This window comes from Leuciscus leuciscus (genome assembly GCF_965113295.1).
Source record: "Leuciscus leuciscus genome assembly, chromosome: 14".
Classification (NCBI taxonomy): domain Eukaryota; kingdom Metazoa; phylum Chordata; class Actinopteri; order Cypriniformes; family Leuciscidae; genus Leuciscus; species Leuciscus leuciscus.
The window spans coordinates 28,745,582-28,764,437 of NC_138738.1; the positions used below are offsets into that span (position 1 = coordinate 28,745,582).

An 18,856-nucleotide genomic window follows, 5' to 3' on the forward strand; every position below is an offset into this window, starting at 1 on the left:
TCACAAAGAAAATAATATTAAGGTTTATATAAACTAACAAAATAATAAACGAATAAATAAAACATTAACAAAAGATTTAAAAAATCTCAGAGAGGCACGCATAAACAAAATTAGTTTCTAACATTTTTTGAAAAACAGAAGGGGCAGTATTTCTCATGAAAAAGTGGATAAGTGTTCATACCATAGACTGTAAAAATAGGTTCATACCATAGACTGTAAAACATAGGTTCATACACAGTGCAGATCATAATGAGCGAGCGAGTGAGTGAGTTTGAGGAAGCTTGATGATGACGTTGATCCGCGACCATGGTGTGCTGTAGTCCGTTGATAGCCTACCGTTAGCATTTTATATCCGACGGCTTTATTTAGGCTTCAAAATGTATACATTTTGGATTAACTTGTAAAGATTATCTTGATAGACAAAACGTGTAAGGGTCACAACTCTTTGTTGAACACAGATCTTATTTTTTGCGATTTTCCAAAAGTCTATGGGGAAAATGCATTGCTTTTTGATCGAGGGAACCCATGCGCCGCTAACTTCCGGGTTGGCCTACAAAGTGACGTCATTACTTCGGCACTCTATTTAGTAGTGAGTAAAGTAGGCGATCCACACTCCATTTCAGAAGGTGGCGGTAATGCATATTAAAAAGTTGTTTGCCAACCACCATTAAAAATCAGAAGAAGAATTGCAAAATGTCAAAAAATGTGAGAATGTCCTAACTCCCCGCTCTCTCGATCTTTCCTCTATGGATCTTTCACTTTGTAGCGTTAAGGTTAATAGGCGCAAGCGATTATGACTGAACCATGGCTTTGCCCCACAGTTTTACTGTGCATTTATGGATTTTTCTCCAGCCACAGACCACTGGAGCCTTTTCTAACACGGTTTTTGATGGGACCCGACAAAAACCTGACTGAGACAGAGGTAAGTGCTGTAGATGATGGAAGCATGCGGTGAACGAATCAGAACGATGTAAGATTTCATCACATGCAGGCAGGTCTCCGACAACTAATTTCAATATATAAACCGCTAGAATAGAATGAGGCATCTCGATTTTATGAGAGTGAAATACAATAAATGATGGTAAAATATTAATAAATGTGAACACGTGCGTTAATTTGACACAGCAAAGTTACATATTCTGCTTTTTTCTTTCTCTGAGCACGATTTGAAAGAACATTTTAAAGAGAATGAAAAAAATAATTTAATGTGAAGAATATACTTGGGTGTTGGAGGTCAACTTTTCCCATCAGCTTGATGGAAAATCTGCCAGCTATTTGTCTAATCCTAGCAGCTTAATCTCTTTTACAAAGCAAAATCCTGCAATAAATAAAGCTGAATCACAAGATTGTTTGGCTTCAGAGAGTGTTTGTGTGTCTTTTGAAGAAATGCTAATTGTAGGTTGTGAGCTTGCGTCCATTTTTTATCCATCTCAGCTTTCGGCTTATATATAGGCTATATATAATAGCATGTGCCGAATCAAGGTCATGGTGTGCCACCAGCATGCGTGGACATTAAAACAGAAAGTATAAAAATGGGAATACGGTTATCCTGACCACACGATGGCCTACCTCTAACCCCGATCCTAAACCTACCCGTCACTGTGGTTAAGACCAATCAGGGATGACTATACGGGACTAAAAGACACGTGGTCCGGATAAAAAGTTGGTAGACAAACTTAAGTTTTCATGAACAAGCCTTGTTAGAAAGTTAGAAGAATTTTTAAAAGCTTGAAGTTTGAAGGTTTTTAGTTTGAATTAGTTTAAGTTTTAGTTTAGTAGTTTTAAAATTGAATGAAATAGTTTTAGTTTAAAAGAGAAAGAAAGAAAGAAAAGAGAGAAAGAAAGAGAGAGAGAAAGAAAGAAAAAGAGAAAGAAAGAAAGATTGGAAAAGAGAGAGAAAGAAAGAAGGGAAGATTAGTTAGAAAGTTAAAAAGATTTGATCTCTAATGGTCTAGTTAGTTAGAAAGAAAGAAAGAAAAAGAGAAAGAAAGAAAAAAGAGAGAGAGAGAAAGAAAGAAAAGAGAAAAAGAAAGAAAGAGAGAGAAAGAAAGAAGGGAATATTAGTTAGAAAGAATGATTAGTTAAAAGATACATATAGATTGATTAGAAATAGTACATAGAATGGCAGCTAATGGAGTCTAATGGGCCTCTCCAACTGTCAAAATTTGAATTTAGTTTGGAGTTAGAAAGAAAGAAAGAAAGAAGGGAAGATTAGTTAGAAAGAATTATTAGTTAAAAATATAGATGATAGATAGATAGATAGATAGATGGATAGATTAGAAATAGTACATAGAATGGAAGCTTAAATTAGTCTAGATTGATTAGAAATAGTACATAGAATGGCAGCAAATGGAGTCTAATTGGCCTCTTCAACTGTCAAAATTTGAATTTAGACAGTTGAAGTTTGAATAGTCTTGGCTCAATTTGAACATTCCGCAATGAAAGTCTATGGGATTTTTTGATCAGCAATTTGAGGAAAACCGTAAATCCTATCTGTCTGAAAAGATGAAGCAACTCGAGTCAGAACAGTTTGAAGGTCTATTCTGAGTTTGGTGGATGTGGCTTGAACAGTTTAGGAGGAGAAATTGAGTCTAAGAATAATTATTATAATAATAATCTAATTAGTTCAGGTTGTAAAATGTCCCCGAATATTCTTTAATTTAAAAAAAAATATGTTACTGTTACATTGTATTTAAATTTACTTAATTAAAATGTGTACACTCACATGTATTGAAGGTGTAAGGAAAATATATTACTACTTTTTATTTGATGGTTACACCACATTACATTTTTTGGTGTTCAATTTAAAATGTGGCACATGGTTTAAGCTAGATTTTAAAACAATCTTTTTTTTCACCATAAACTTTTATCTACAGTAACGTTACACCATTTGAAGTGGATCTAAAACCTTTCATACATTTTTTGCACAAAACCCGTTCTTGTCTTAGGACAACTTTGAACTTTTTTGATCCGCTTCAAATGTTGACTATTGTATTATTTACTCTTCTAACTACTTTAACTTTTATCACAGGTTGTGAACGAGATCTATCCATTATGGACATATTCCTACCTTGTCCTGCTTTTTCCTGTTCTCCTGGCCACGGATTACCTTCGCTACAAACCTGTGCTTATTCTCCAGGCGGCCAGCTTCATAGTGACATATGCTATGCTCATGAAGGCCCAGGGTGTGCGGGCCATGCAGTTATTGGAGTTCTTTTTCGGTTTGGCCACTGCCACTGAAGTTGCGTACTACTCCTATATCTACAGTGTTGTGGAGCCGTCTCATTATCAGAGGGTGACTGGTTTTTGTCGCAGCGTCACACTGTTGGGCTCGGCCATTGGCTCACTCGTGGGACAGATTCTGGTGTCTGTAGCCCAGGTACCTCTTTTTTACTTGAGCGTCATCACTCTGGTGTCCTCCTGCATAGCTTTTGTTGCCCCTTGGTTCCTACCCATGCCCGGTAAGAGCCTGTTCTTTCATGAGAGAGAGCGCAGCTCTCAGGATGAAGCAGTACTGGAACCCATGAACCGTGGTCAGCCAATCGAGAAGCCAGAGGATCCAGAGGATCCAAAGGATCCAGAGTCCAAAATGCAGCTTAGTGCAGATGAAAGAACGGTGAGTAGACTAGTTTTTATGTAATGATAATAACATTTTAAAAATGTGTCCAAATTCTGTTATTTACTCACTCTGATGTTGTTCCAAACCCAAAAGATTTTTGTTCATCTTTGAAACCCAAATTAAGATATTTTTTATTGAATCCTGAGAGGTTTCTGTCCCTCCATTGATAGTCCAGATAACCCAAACTTAGAAGATCCAAAAAGGTCATAAAGGCATCGTAAAATAGATCTATATGAATCAAGCGGTTTGATCCAAATCTTATAAAGATATATGTTCGCTTTATATGATGAACAACATATTTAATTTACATCAAAGCAGTGATCGAAACATTATACATGGAGCATGTCACATATGGTAATTATGGAATCTCAAAAGTGCGTGCGGGATGCATGAGGACCAGTGAGGTTTGTTTTAGCATGTGACATGATGTATGTGTTTTTATATGTGAATAAAAGCCTAAATTAAATCAATTTTTCATATAAAGTGATCATATCTCTTTACAAGACTTTAAGACACTCAATTCATATGAATTTATTTTACGACGTCTTAAAGACCTTTTTGGATTTTTGGTTGTCTAGACTTTCAATGAAGGGACTGAACCATCTCAGGTTTCAGAAAAAATATCTTTGTGTTTCAAACCAAAGTCTTTAAATGATGACTGAATGTTCTTTTTTTAAAAACATTAAAAACACAGTCATATGCATTATCAGATAACTGTCTATGACTTGATTTGACTCATTTGTTTGATTTTCAGACTTTCAGGGACAACACTAGCAGTAGTAGATTACTGGAAGTGTTAAAAATGCTCTGGGCAGACTTCCTGCAGTGTTACTCCTCCTCTACCCTACTGGCCTGGTCAGTGTGGTGGGCTTTGTCCACATGTGGTTACTTCCAGGTGATTAATTACGCTCAAGCACTTTGGGAGAAAATCTTGCCTTCCAATGAGTTTGAGATCTACAATGGATATGTGGAGACCATTTCTACCTTGCTTGGTATGGTCATCGGTTTATAATTCATTTTATTATATGCTCATTCTCAAATTACTTTGTTATGCGTTCTCTGTTGCCAGCATTTTCATAATTATCAACACAAATTCAACAATCGAATAACAATTGTATAAATTGATTCCCAATAATAGGGCACCTATTATGCTTTGTATTTTTACTCTTCTTTTAGTGCAGAGGTATCAAACTCAGTTCCTGGAGGGACACAGCCCTGCAGAGTTTAGCTTGACTGAAACCCCTTGTTTGTAGTCCTGATATTATTTCCATTAGCTACATAAACATGTTACACATTTGCAAAATGCCCACCTACTGGCTAATTTGTCCTGTCCTCAAAGAACAGTTGGGAAAGTGATTTCACTATAGCCTTGTTTAGACTATCAGTCCAAATCCGATTTTTATGCATATCCAATTGGAATCCGATCATATTTAGCAAGTGAGAACGGAAAAAAATAACATGAAATCAGATTTTTATAAATCCATTTCAAGCTACATTCAAATGACGACTTTTGGCTGGATTTTGCCTACCCCACCTTTAAATCATGTAAATGTATTCTAGTAGACCCCAAAAATAAAATGATGAACTTGGAAATTAGCGTAATATGGGCACTTTTAATGACTTATGTTTCTCCCGCCAGGTGCTTTTGCTGCATTTGTTGTAAGCTTTGTGAAAGTGTCCTGGGCAGTGTGGGGAGAACTTGCTCTCTGCATTTTCTCTGTGGTAATTGCAGTGTGTGTGTGCCTCATGGACACCATCAGGAATATCTGGGTTTGCTACACTGCCTATATTATCTTCAGAGCTACCTACATGCTGCTTATCACCATAGCAACGTAAGTAAAGCTGTCAATATGTATACATTTTCTTTAGAAATCAGCTTTACGCTGGATAACTTTTAATTTTGTGAAGGTACATTTTGTTCGGACCACAACGTTCTAAGAAATTACGACAGCGAAAGAAAATGAAAGAAAAAAGGAGAAATGAGTATTCCAAAGATACCCGGATTGTCTACTCTTTCCGGTTAGAATCCGAAGTGCAGATCCAAGCACATTGTAACGGCTAATATTGCCCACAACCCATTGCGTGTTGGACAAGGATTTGATTAGAACTACAAACACAAATAAAAGTGTTAAACTACAAACATGGCAGATGTACAAGTCAGACAGTTAAGTAGAGAGCTTTAGATAAAGGGGTTTGAGTGATTAAAGGGATAGTTCACCCAAAAATGAAAATTCTGTCATTTACTTACCCTCAATTTGTTCCAAACCTGTATGAATTTCTTTTTTCTGTTGAACACAAAAGAAGATATTTTGAAGAATGCCAGTAACCAAACAGTTGATGGCCACCATTGACTTTCATAGTATTTTTTTCCCTAAGTCAATGAGGCCCCATAAACTGTTTGGTTACCCATATTCTTCAAAATATCACACAATATCACATTACGTTCACTTGGATGTACGTCATTGCTTGCGTTATATGAGTGCCCACTACTAAGGGAGCTACAAGTATGAAATGCGGTTAAATGTCAAAATAACTGTCAATACAATAGAATGTCAATACACTAGAGTTGTGTGGGGTGGGGCTAAATTAAGCGCGATCTGCTGTGACGTCCCAACCATGGTGCATTGTGGTCTATGGTTCTGCTTAAAGTGTACATATTGAGTAGACTCGCAACCTCTGTCAAAATCAAAGGGTCGAGTGTCTGTCCATATAAACGTCCCTCACCCACTTTACGAAGTTTAACACACTTCAAAATGGCGTTGAGGATTCCTCTGAGGGGAAGTGCTTAGGGAAGTTAGAGTAAAGTTAAACAGTCAAAGAGAGAATACAGAGCACAGCTTGGGCACAACAACAAACCCTTACGGCTCTGGGCGTAACAACAGCAAAATGAACAAAAACTCCAAAACTCTTGATTCATTTGATTGCATGATTGAAAGAATTCATTACAAAGCAAGGGCATATTTACTCTCTGGAAGATGGGCTAAATGAATAAACACTGTTTCTGCATTCCTAAATCACAGAGAGCCCAAACTCATTCATTGGTTCCATTTCCATCTATATTTTGTCCGTGTTTGTTCAATTTGTGCACAAGCTTGTTGCTGCAGTACTCCAAATAATCATGTTTAAATCTGAAGTGAGATTTGAATTAGCGATGTTGCCTTCTAAACTGTAGTCTTTCCGCTCATTTATCTGAAATTCGTTTGGCTGTTTCAGTCGAGTTGTCCATGTGCACTTGGACCCTGACAATACTTTTCTTTAAAAGTCTACTCTTTAAAAAAATCCTTGTAAAATATTTAAATGCATAACACTTTAAATCGATGTTGGGAAAGGCCAAATTCATTTGTCTTTTTTATATTGCAGGTATCAGATTGCTGCTAACTTAAGCATGAAACGATATGCTTTGGTTTTTGGAGTAAACACTTTCATTGCACTCTTACTGCAGACGCTTCTTACAGTGATTGTAGTAGATTCTGCCGGACTGGGCCTGGACATTTTTCTACAGGTAAAGTACAACATGAATCCAGCCGAGCGAGTAATAATGCTTCTGCATCACTAATGAAAGCTGCTAATATCCTGTGCAATTTTCTGCTTTCCACAGTTTTTGATCTATGCGAGCTACTTTGCTGCAGTAGCAGTGATATTCTTCATTGCTGGGCTGTATAAACTGTTCAAAAGAAGGAGATCTGGAGGACAGAATGAATTACCAACAACAGAGTCCGTTCCAGAGGCATGAAATGCAAGGTTATGGAATAAACCTCTGTCTAACTGAACATGAATGTATAAAAAAAGATAAACAGCACTTCCAAATCAGTCATTGATTGAACCAGCTTTATAGATTAGCACTGATAATTATGATTCTTATTACTGAGTTCACAATTATACACTGTAAGTGGATGTCAGTCACAGATTGTGTAGAAGAAAATGCACTTATTTAAAGGAAACCATTATGATGCCTTATTTTATGGTTGTTACTTGACACTAAATATTTATTTTATTCATAAAATAAGCACAAGCAACAACAAATATAACGTAATAGCACATTTATTCCTCCGCCAAGCAATGTAGTTCCAAAGAGGTTGCCAAGCAACACATGCAGCTACAAAGAATCACAAACGGCAGTTGTGCAATGCGCAGTAATACTATGTAATGCGGGCAAAGGTGTATGTTTGAGTAATTTACAACGACTTCGAACGCGGCTCAACCAGTCAGAATCAAGGACCGGAACTATCCGTTTTATAATTGAATTTCTAGTCCAGTGGGCGCTGTAATGAATTATCATTTTAAGCCGTGTTTCCACCGAATTTACCAGGAACAATGTGTCCCATGAACTTTTTTCCCCCAGACCTGCTGCTATCTGCATTTCCACAGTGGTTAAGTACCGTGAAGATTAGGCAAATTAGTCCGGTGACTGCACGCACCGCAACAGATTTTTAAAAATGGTGGTTGAAATAAAATGGTGCGTGGAGTCAACCAATTCAAATGCGGCATGAACTCAACCAATCAGCATGTTCAGTGCCCAAGACCCATCTCCGAAAGTACCTGAACTTTGAAAAAGTACTACCTTGGGCAGGGACTTTCTGAGGGGGAACTTTTACCCAGAACTTCATCTGCGGTCGAAACACACCGAGTACCTACAGTCCCTAGTTTAACTAGGATCCCTGTAATCCCTAGGATTTACGTCCAGTGCTGTGACGTATTTCCAAGTGAAACGAAATATTGAACAGAGGGCAGGGTTTGACTATAGCGCTCCTCCTCTCCATCTCTTCTCATAGCAGACTAACGGTTTGAGGGGAGTGGTTAAGCGTTTTCAACCCAAGCCGTCAAACTGACGTCATCAGAGAAGGAACGCCATTCCAGACCGGAAGTAACTTTTCAGATTTTGATTAAAGATTACCACAGCAAACTAATTTTTTCTGTGTATTAACTTGCACGGATTAATTGTTCACCGCAAGACTAGTAATATGCACTAACAAAGTAAATAGGGTCAATTTTCATTTAATGTCGACTGACACACACATAAATTCTCTTTCACATCTGTCACAATCTTTCAATTTGTTTTACCTTTGCAGTTTAAACAAACCATACATCTCACATATTTCAACAAGGCATCTTACTTTATTATTATTATTATTATTTCTTAATGAATTTCTAAAATAACCAAACTTCAACAACATAAGGGCAGATCCCTTAAGCGCAGCTGATGACCCTCGAGTGATCAAGAATATTCCAATTTTAAATATTTCCTACGATTCTTCGTCCTCTTGAATCCTGGTGGAGCTGGGACATGAGGAAAGAAAGGGAGGATGCACACAAAAAAAAATGTAAAAGCACCCAAAGCCTTTTTGATTCAGATTGCTTTTGTAAAGAAAGAGAGATGTAACATTTTAGTTATTTTTTTGTCTATTCTAAGAAAATCATTCCAAATGAAGCCACAGCAGAATCAACCTTTGCACATCTTTGTGCCACTCAAAGTGGTTGTGTTTTGTTCTGGACTGAACCATTGAAAAGAGAGAATGATTCAAGGACTCAATCAAAAACAGTCACTTGATTAATCAAATTTGAGGACTGGAACTAACTGTTGTATAATATTGCAACAGTTTATCAATGTGTGCTGCTAGACGTTTCTCCATACAAAAACTACACGTTTTGTTGAACATCCCATCTATGTTTTATTTAATACATTATTTTTTAAAAACATTTCTTTATTTACAGATAAAGGGGAGCATGTCTGTTTGTTTGAACACCAGAACATTATTGAACACTAATAGTACTTGATATATCATGTTACACACAACAGAAGGAAATGAATTCTTTAGTTCAAATGTCAGAATAAAAAGATTCAGTGTTAACAATTCAATTGACTACACTACACAGCGACATAATTTACCATGACCAGCCAAAAGCTGCATTGCACCATCCATTGTACCGTATTTGCAAATACCGGCAAAGATCTATAAATCTTTATCTAGGGTCTAGCTTTACAGAAAAATGATACAGTAGAAAGATATTTTAGAATTATGCAGTGCATAAGTTACATGCAGTAACACTGTCATTAGAAAAATTTTCATACCTATTCAGCCTTCTTTTAAAAATAACATTTTAAATGTTAAAAAAAGCAATAACAAATGATTGTCTTGATGGACTAAAAAAAATCAGTCATGATTGTGCTAACATTATAACAAATGTACTTGTTTTTTATAAATTTTTTTATTTAATTTCTTCTATTGTATTGTGGAAATTTGAGATCAAAACAGGGTTGTGCGAGTATTTTGTGTGTGGATTTAACATCTTTAAGGTATATGTTTTATATTGTAAGGTAATTTGGTTTTAGGTGTTATGTGCTCTATGATGTTGGATACTGAAGTATGATCTTGTAGTGCTGCTTTTTTTTGTTTTTACAAGTATTCTTCTGTAGGGGTTTTCTAAAATAAAATAAAAATAACCTGATCACATTTGGTGGATCTGTGCATTTCTTCTGGTATGCAATATTTAAGATTTGTACAAATTATTCATTTTAATGTTTTCACATTGCATAATTGCATATACTAATAACACTTAACATTTAGCCTTTAAAAAAAAAAAAATCATTTAAAATCATCCATGTCATTAGGCAATGCATGAAAATAATGTTAATTTACTAAATGTCTTAGTGCATATTTTATTACCCCTGAATGCCCAGTAGAGGGCAGTAGAGAAATTCCAGATAAAATAGCCCATACAAAATGTTCCCAGACTAAAAAATGTTTACTTGTGACTCAATTTATCAACAAAATATATAGATAATTAATTGTGGAACAAAATACACACAAACAAATAACTTTGATTTTTGTCCTTATTAGCAATGAATATTTATTATGTTAAATTCATAAATGTACAGCTAAAAGAAACTGCATACAAGTACATTCAAATTGTAAAACATAAAACGTGAATCAAAAACATTAACAGCACTTTTAAATAATTGGCAACACTTTACAATAAGGTTCATTAGTTAATACATAAGTAAGTAACATGAACTAACAATGAACAAAACATTTGTAACAGTATTTATTAATCTTTTTTAATTAATAAAAATAAAGCTGTTCATATTAGTTCACAGTGCATTAATTAATGTTAACAAATTTTAATATTTGATTTGAATAATGTATAAGTAAATGTTGAAACTGATATTAACTAAGAATAATAAATGCTGTAGAAGTATTGTTAACTAATGAACCTTATTGTAAAGTGTTACCAAATCATTCATGACAAGAGCAAATCTAAATATCAGCTTCCACAAAATGGTACATAAAATGAGGAGCTCAATGTACTGTTTCGTAAGAAAACTGCAAAGGCAAAGTCTTCTGTTCTGACATTTGAAACTATTCACACTTTTCCCTGTAGGGAGTGCACAGGATCAAAGACATCTCCCACTGTTCTTAATAACCATAACCCCGATGATAGCCCTCATGGTAACCATCATGGTGACTGTAGTCGTCGTCTGGGCAACGCATGCCGAGAGACTGCTGGATGGCCATCTCCTGCCTGCGAAGCTGCATGGAGTCCACCAGCTCGTAAATGATTGACATGGACCACATAGGCGAGGGGTACCAGGATTTCACATTGCCGTCTTTCCCAACAAGCAGCATGGAGAAATACTCGTGGCTGATCTGGAAGTAGTTTCTGATGTCCTGCCCCAGCGAGGCAGACAGGTCCTCACGGTCCACTGATGCACTCCCTGCAATACAAACCACAGTTTGCTCGTTTTCTTTGAAGAATAAAACAGCACTACATCTGCATTCCAGCAATAAAAGTGAGTGAGTTTTGTTCACTGCGAAACGAGTCGCTAATCTCACCATTTATGGGGTAAAGCTCCAGGACTCCACTCATGTCATCCAGCGTTTTTCCAGTAATTTTCAGTACAGATATGTGACGCAGCCCTGTGAATTTGGGGAAAAAAGAAAGACTAAACATAGAAACAACAAAAGGTGACTCATACTATACACTGGATTCAACAGAATTTTCGCAGAGATGTTCTCTGAAACATGCATGTGATGTGCATTAAAAATGTGTTGTTTTTTGTTCTAAAACGGGCCTTCGTTTATGAAGGCATCAATCAAGCTGTCATGCCCCAGAGAGGAAGTGGTCTCTGTTGGATCGATACGCACGACTCAAACATCCACAGGTCCTCCTGGATTGTAAAGAATGCAGAGAAAGATTCCTAAAAATGTTTCTACTTCCAAAATAGCTAACAAAAGAGCTGTAAATGGACTGCGCCATCCTATTTTTATTAGTGCCATTCCTCAGAGCCATTTGTGATTGAGGGCTCTTGTGCAGATAAGAGCTGGTTCCAATTAAAAGACAAGTATCAATACCATATGTGCATTTCTATAAGCGGGCAGCTCTCTGGAGAATCCTCTGGCATCTGACTTGATGATTTCCTAGTGCAAATCGTTTTTTCTGTTAGTTGTCAAATTGGAATTATGGGGTTGTTTGAAGGTCAAGACATCCAGATAGTGTAGAATGCACTTAAGTCATGCATTTTTGATTGGAACGTCCAAATCACAGCTGTTGACATTTTCGCATAGGGTCTTGACCGGACCGGACCCCCAAAATTTGTTTACAAATGCTTAACATGGAATTTCAGAAAACAAAAAGTGTCTATTTTCTGAGTTACATAAACAAGTGGAGTGATGTTGATATAGCAAATAGAGCTTTCTGTATACAGTTCACAAAAAAGTACTAATATTGATAGTTTGAGTGCGGTGTCATATAGTCTCAACTTTCCTGTTTTTTCTTAATCTAGTAAATTCTCAGATTGGCTGGTTTTACATAAGTGTATGTTGTCTGAACTATATTATGACCATTAAGGTCTTTTATATTATAGGTTACATATAATAGTACAGGGTTTCCCAAATCGGGGGTTCGTGAGTTGATGAAAATTTAATAATTAATGAAATCAAATGTAAAATTTCAATAATTAAATGGGGATTCACAACTAATCAAAATAAAACCGAATTAGCGATATAGCTTATCAGAGGCGTTGTTTAAATAAATATAGTCTGTTGAGTTGCGTGTTTTAGAGTGAGCAGCAATGTTTTTTACACTCAAGTAGCTTTGATGAGGTGTATCAGTATCTTAAAGCGGTTTGGTTCTGTTTTATGTGCATTTTGAGGATGCTGTGTGCTCTTGGTTCACTTTATTTAGCCTAGATATAAAGTTTGAGGATTTGAATGTTTGAAAGTGAAGCATTTAAAACATTTCAATATTGGTAACCTGTGGTTACGGGTATCTGTGTCAGTTTCTATTTTGGGTGGGTTTGTCACATGTTTTAGTTTTCTGTGTTACCAATGATGTGTTCGAAATCGCCCCCTATACCCTCATTCACTATTCCCTACATTACTCCACTAATATAGTCCCACTTGAAAGAGTGAATGAAAACGAGTGAGTGAATTCGGACACTGAGTGGGCAGGAAGGGCTGCCGCTTTTGCAGTTTGTGCTTGCTGTTTAATAATTCATTGAAACGTAGCAAACTGCTCCAGTAGCTCCAGTAGTAATGAAAATATTTATCCTGCACTCTACTATGGAAACTAGCATGTATAAACCATAATTAAACAATTTAATAATCAATTAAAAAGGAATTTCTACCTGTATGATATTACAGGGTTTGGAAAATGTGTTTACACGACAATGATATGCTTAAAACTGAGAAGTTTTTCCTTTGAGTTTTCCGCGTACAGACGACGGATCCACGAAAACAACAAAAAATGCTGCATTCTGCTGCCAGGCTGTTAGAAACACCATAGACTGAACACGTAATATGCATGTGCATGACGTCATCGTCTTCAGAGATTCGCGTTTTTGTTGTTTACTTGGAGACTGTTTTCAAAAACTTGGACTTTGAAACCCGTTTTCAAAAGTTAGCATTTTCAGCCAACCAAGACGCCGTTGTCGTGTAAATAAACGGCCAAAATGGATTAAAAGTTTTACGTTTTTAGTTTAAAATGGTGTCACGTAAACAGACCCTTAGTTACGTTGATTGTTCTGTTTTTGAAGATTTTGCCTGAGCATTTTGTTTCTTTTCAGTTTTTTAAATAAAACTAACTGCCATGACTAAATCCTGCACTTTATTTTCATAATTTGTAATCACTCGCTGACACTTAAAATAGAAATCAAATGTTTCAAATAAAAAAAAATATCAAAATAAAACATTTTCTGGAAAATGTTCAAATATTTAATCTGTTATTTAATCTGCATGTAATTTGACCATTAACCAACATCAGAAAACCGTGAATATGCGAATTTGAACTAAAATCTGAGGGGTACTTCAAGTAAATATTTTACCTCCAAGAGGTTTGGCAGACCAAAACGTTTTTGGACACCAGTAATAGTGTATATTACCTACAACAGTGTTTCTCAGTGGGACACACATATGAACTAGAATGTTTTAGATATCTAATCTCACACATTAAAACACCTGATTCAGGTCATCAGCTTCTTAGGGTACGTTTACAAGACAATGATTTACTAAAAACAGAAACGATTTCCTTTGCGTTCTTCACGTACAGACGATAACGTTGATAAAACGATCCTTGTTCACACAGATCAGCGAAAACAACTACAAACGCTGTATTATGCTGCCAGGCCAGTAGTTGGCGATATCATTTTGTAAAGAAACACTACTACACACCTATAGACTGAACACGTAATACGTAAGACGTCACTATTTTCACAAATTTGCGTTTTTGTAGTTTACACAGAGACAATAACAGTATCGTTATGAATCCCACTTGCACTCTGAATCCCATTTTCAAAAGTTAACTTTTTTTTTCAGGACCCCAAAACACTGTTGTCATGTAAATGAACTGCCAAAACACATAAAAAGTATTCTGTTTTTAGTTGAAAATGGTGTCGTGTAAATAGCCCCTTAGTGTTTTAAAAGGGGAGACACATTTTTGGGAGGTAGGTCCTGAGGACTGGAGTTGAAAAACACTGACCATAAACTAGAGATAGTGAAATTGAAGATTTCTCATTTTGCATACTTCTGGATTTGTCTATAGCATTTTGTAGTCTATTGTAAGTAGCGCTAGTACGTTCACATTTAAAAGTTTATTTCACAGTGGAAGATAGTTCCTAAAAATGGCAATAAGTTTTACCCAAATGATCTCACCTAGATTACAAGCTTGGCTATTAATGACGTAGAGTTGTTGCTGATAGGCCCATTCTTCATCATTAGGGGTGGATATTACAAACAGTCTCCGCCTCCAACGGAATCTTAAAAGACAATGACATGAGAAAGCATGCAGGTGAGCACATTCCTTGCGTTAATGCACTACATAAATCCAGACACCGACAGTGGTTATTTCGAACCTAGATAGGAAGTCCTCTAGAGATCTTGATTTGTCTTCTTTCTTGCACATCATTGCAAGTTTCCTCTGCTGTTCTATCTCTTTAATGCGAGTTGACAATGTGTCAATGTAATCAAACACTGCTTGCATAACAATCGGGACTTCATATCGTTGCTGTGAAAACAAGGAATGCATAATTTTGTGTAATAAAATTAGATCAGAAATGATTACATCTACATCTCATATACACTAACAAAAGTTTTTTTACGACACACCTTGACTTTCATGTCAAAGTCAGTCAGCAACATGTTGAAATCATTATAAATCATCCCAAAATGTTTCCGAAATGCAGTGATGAGGTCCTGGTTGATGAGATCACTGTCCGGCAGGCCTCGTAAGGGCTTATCCTGTTCTGTTAAAAAAAGAATGAGGACATTTTGATAGGACATGTTACAAACACACAAAGACTGTAAGCAGCACTGACCTGTCTGGTAGTGTTCAATCTTCATGGTACTGTTAGTGAGGGGCCCAAAGATACTGATGATGGAAATTTTACGCAGGGCCATATCACACACTTGCTCCAGGTACTCATCCCTCTGTTCACTGTACATATGATTCTGCTCATCTGGAGCAGTTATAACCTGCAGACGATTAATAAAACACCCAACATTTTTAGACATTGATTCAGTGCTTGAATTAACCAAAATGCTTCTTCATTTTCAGGAACATAATGAGCAAATAAAGTTTTCAACAGGGAGGGTTTACATTTTGGTATGAAATTTTTCTTAGTATGAAGAACATTTTAATAACCTTTTTGCAATATTTAGAACCTGTTGTGCATAGAAAAGTTCAATAGATATTGGAATTATACTGTAGATGCCATACAGAACCTTTATTTCTAAGAGGGCTCAACAGTAAGGATTTTTCCAAAGGTTTCTTAAATAAATGGAAAATTATTCATTTAAATGTATACATTTATCTATTTTTTCATTTTAAATGTATCATATTTACATTTATTATCTAATATTCATTTGAAAATGATTCAAATGTTCACACATTTTCACTGACCTTTAAAAATTATTAAAAGTGTTCACACATTGCATAATAGATAAAAAATATACATTATATATTTATCTATCTATCTGATGAGTTTAAAAGTCGATAAACAGAATTCCATGTCACCAAATTTCAGAAAAAGTTTGGTGATGAGTAATGTGTAATAAAAATGTTAAGATATAGCGATGAGTCGATGACCCATTGGGCCTGTGACAGTTTTGACATCTGGCCCGAAACTCTCTCACAAAGGGTCACCCTTATTGTTGAGCCCTGAGCTATATCTCATGTAACTGTTTCCATGTGTCTCATAGATACAATACGTACTATGAGCCGTCGTCTTCTCTGAAAGTAACTCAAAAAAGTTTCTAAAGATTTCTTGGAATTGGCTGCCTGGTCCACAACAGCCCTTTCTTCAAAGACATTTGGCTTTTGCACAGCGTTTTTTATTTGAACATTGACATTTGTCACTTTGGGGCCTTTTTCCCCTCCAGGTATCTTCTTTAAAGGTTTTTCAGGTCTATCCACCTTCTTCCTCCGGTCGGCACTGTCAGCTTTAGTTTTGCCCTTTTGAGTGGTAATAAGTTCTGTCTCTGGTTTATTAGCAGTGGGCCTCCGTGTGTCTCGTTCTCTTGTGTGCTGACTAAGCTTTTCACTCCATCCATGTTTTACCACAGGCAGTTTGCCCTTCTGTGTGGATGCTTGTGTTGGTGAGACTGCAGTTGAAATCTTTTGCGTGTGGTCTTGGTGTTTTCCTTTATGTTGTTTGTAGAAGTTAGAGGTAACAGCGAGACGAGTATCTGTGTCCCTCAGACAGTTTGGTAGTGAGGGCCGGTAGACCCGCTCAGAAGTATTGGGCACACCTGTGTTCCAGGGTACGGTTGTGTGTAGATGCGTTTGCACCACTGTGGACGGTGCATTTGTGGTAATAGTAGTCATTGTTGAGGGAAAAAAGGTGGTAGTAGGTGCTGTAGTTGTTATAGTAGTTGTAGTTGGAGGTGTTGTGGTTGTAGTTTTCAAGGTAGTCGTTGTTGTAAGTTTTTTGGTTGTAGTCATTGTAGTGGTACTGATGGTAGTTGATATTTGTGCCTGAATTATCTGGGTGGGCTGAGGGACTGGTCTCACCCTGTGTCGCCCTGTATTTTTTGTCGTGTTCACCTGCGGCTGCAAACCAACTGTATTTGAGCCAACAGACTGCACTACCTGGCCCTCAACTCCAGCGGTCTTGCACTTTTGCACAAAGCCCTTTTGCCTGGCCTTCTCCAGTCTACGCATAGGAGTCTGGTCTATCGCTTCATAAATTGCCTCCAGCTGAACAGGGTATGGGTATCTTTCCTCTACCTGAAGGGTCTTTCTTAGAAGCACCATCCCAAACTTACCATCCTCCAGCTTCAGGAATCCCATCAGTCTGGGAACCAGGGCTGGATCCAACGGCTCCTCCACCAGAGATCCCTGATTGTTAACATGGCTCACCTTGCCTCCCATCTTCCCCTTTTCATGGAACATTATAATCTGCTGCACGTGTCTGTCCGCCATCTCACAGTACACGTCCGGCTTGAGCAAGTTCATCATTAACTTGTAATAGCCATCAGAGTCGTTGGGAGCTGAAATGACCAGAACACGTTTTTTACCTGCAAAACCAGCCAGGATGTTTATGGAGCTAGTTGTGCCCAATGGAGTAGATTGAAAAATAGGTTCTTGAGCAGGAATGCTGTAAGTCACACTGGGTTTCCTGTATGGAACTTGTCTTTGACCTTTCAGGACCCTCCTGGCTGGGGGTCGTGATGACTCCACATTCTGATCATTTTGACGTTTCCTGAGTATACGTGTGTTTCCAGAGGTGGATGACTGTGCAAATCTTCTACTAGATTGCACATAATTTGTGTACTTTTTGACAAAAGTGTTTGATTCTAATTGTGCATTTCCTCCCTCTGATCCTGTGTAATCCAGGACCAATTCTGATGCTTGAATCCACGTCAGAGTAAACAAAATGGCATGTACCTGATGATTTTTCATTGCAATAATACTGCTAATATGACTACAGCATAAATACAAATCAATCCAAAAATTATGACATTGAATAGGCGAAAAGGTTTGGGTAATTTGATCCAACAGCAGCGAGACACAAACTAACCCTGCATTCCTGCTCAATCGTGTTACAATAATAGTAAACAAAAGACAGATTAATATAGAAAAACTGCGTAAATTAGATATTAAGAAAACAACTAAAAGTTATTCCGACTCGTCTTCGAGGGAAAAATATAATGTCATAATCCAAAGCGAATGAGTTTGTCAAATGATTGCGAGAAATGCATAATTCCGTATGCATTCCCTCATTATAATATTCAGTTACGTCAAGCAGTTTCCAAGAAAGACAGGCAGAAATCCACAACACTTTGTCAAATTTCTGTATCCTTTAAAGAATGGCGTGAAAAGAGCCTCGTGTCCAATACTTCTCAATGCTCTCTGAGCTCCATGCAGGCACTGACTGAGATCTGGAAGAAAGTTCTCAACAAGCGGGGCTCGCAGCCAGATTGACCACGCCCACTCTCTTTTGATATGTTAATAGCGTGCTTGCCTTGCTAATGTGTTCTACATCAAATTTGCATACCATCATATTGCACAACATTGCACAAAATAGAGTTGTGAAGGGATTTATATGTCATTTTTTAAAATATGAAATACTTTATTTGAAAAAACTTTATTGATCACATACGTAATAGTCTACTTTGTATTTTTGCCATGCAATCAGCTGCTTCTGGTTTTAACGTAGGCCTAAAAAGAAAAAAAAAACTTTATTTTATTTATTTTTACCATCTTTAGGATCTAAAAAATATTTCTGCGTCAAGAATATTTTAT

The 18,856-nt window shown here is 36.8% G+C and overlaps 2 protein-coding genes across 3 annotated transcripts; one reads left to right on the plus strand and one right to left on the minus strand.

Moving 5' to 3' along the window:
* The first annotated feature begins 730 nt into the window (after window positions 1–730).
* On the plus strand, window positions 731–7,391 carry slc19a2 (solute carrier family 19 member 2). Its single transcript, XM_082136922.1, has 6 exons — window positions 731–922; window positions 3,032–3,616; window positions 4,374–4,611; window positions 5,259–5,451; window positions 6,980–7,121; window positions 7,218–7,391. The coding sequence occupies exons 1-6, from the start codon at window positions 794–796 to the stop codon at window positions 7,350–7,352; spliced, it is 1,422 nt and encodes a 473-aa protein (XP_081993048.1). The 5' UTR covers window positions 731–793; the 3' UTR covers window positions 7,353–7,391.
* Window positions 7,392–9,819: 2,428 nt separating this feature from the next.
* Window positions 9,820–18,512, minus strand: ccdc80l1 (coiled-coil domain containing 80 like 1). Of its 2 annotated transcripts, XM_082136761.1 has the most exons (7): window positions 16,325–18,496; window positions 15,429–15,585; window positions 15,220–15,356; window positions 14,967–15,118; window positions 14,767–14,870; window positions 11,452–11,535; window positions 9,820–11,333 (listed from the first exon to the last, which is right to left on the minus strand). In XM_082136761.1, exons 1-7 carry the CDS (start codon window positions 18,011–18,013, stop codon window positions 11,035–11,037), a joined length of 2,622 nt encoding a protein of 873 aa, XP_081992887.1. In that variant the 5' UTR covers window positions 18,014–18,496; the 3' UTR covers window positions 9,820–11,034. The 2 variants fall into 2 exon arrangements, with proteins under 2 accessions (XP_081992887.1, XP_081992886.1); XM_082136760.1 differs by having other exon boundaries at window positions 15,220–15,585; window positions 16,325–18,512.
* Between the last annotated feature and the right edge of the window lie 344 nt (window positions 18,513–18,856).

What these genes read in the sequence shown, in the direction of transcription:
- slc19a2 (XM_082136922.1), top strand. Translation starts at nt 794, where the DNA reads ATGACTGAACCATGGCTTTGCCCCACAGTTTTACTGTGCATTTATGGA. An exon ending in AAAACCTGACTGAGACAGAG is followed by an intron (nt 923 to 3,031) that starts GTAAGTGCTGTA and finishes CTTTTATCACAG; the next exon opens with GTTGTGAACGAGATCTATCC. An exon ending in GCCTGGACATTTTTCTACAG is followed by an intron (nt 7,122 to 7,217) that starts GTAAAGTACAAC and finishes TGCTTTCCACAG; the next exon opens with TTTTTGATCTATGCGAGCTA.
- ccdc80l1 (XM_082136760.1), bottom strand. Translation starts at nt 18,013, where the DNA reads ATGAAAAATCATCAGGTACATGCCATTTTGTTTACTCTGACGTGGATT. An exon ending in ACTTTGACATGAAAGTCAAG is followed by an intron (nt 15,119 to 15,219) that starts GTGTGTCGTAAA and finishes TTGTTTTCACAG; the next exon opens with CAACGATATGAAGTCCCGAT. An exon ending in TAGCCAAGCTTGTAATCTAG is followed by an intron (nt 11,536 to 14,766) that starts GTGAGATCATTT and finishes CCAAATTCACAG; the next exon opens with GGCTGCGTCACATATCTGTA.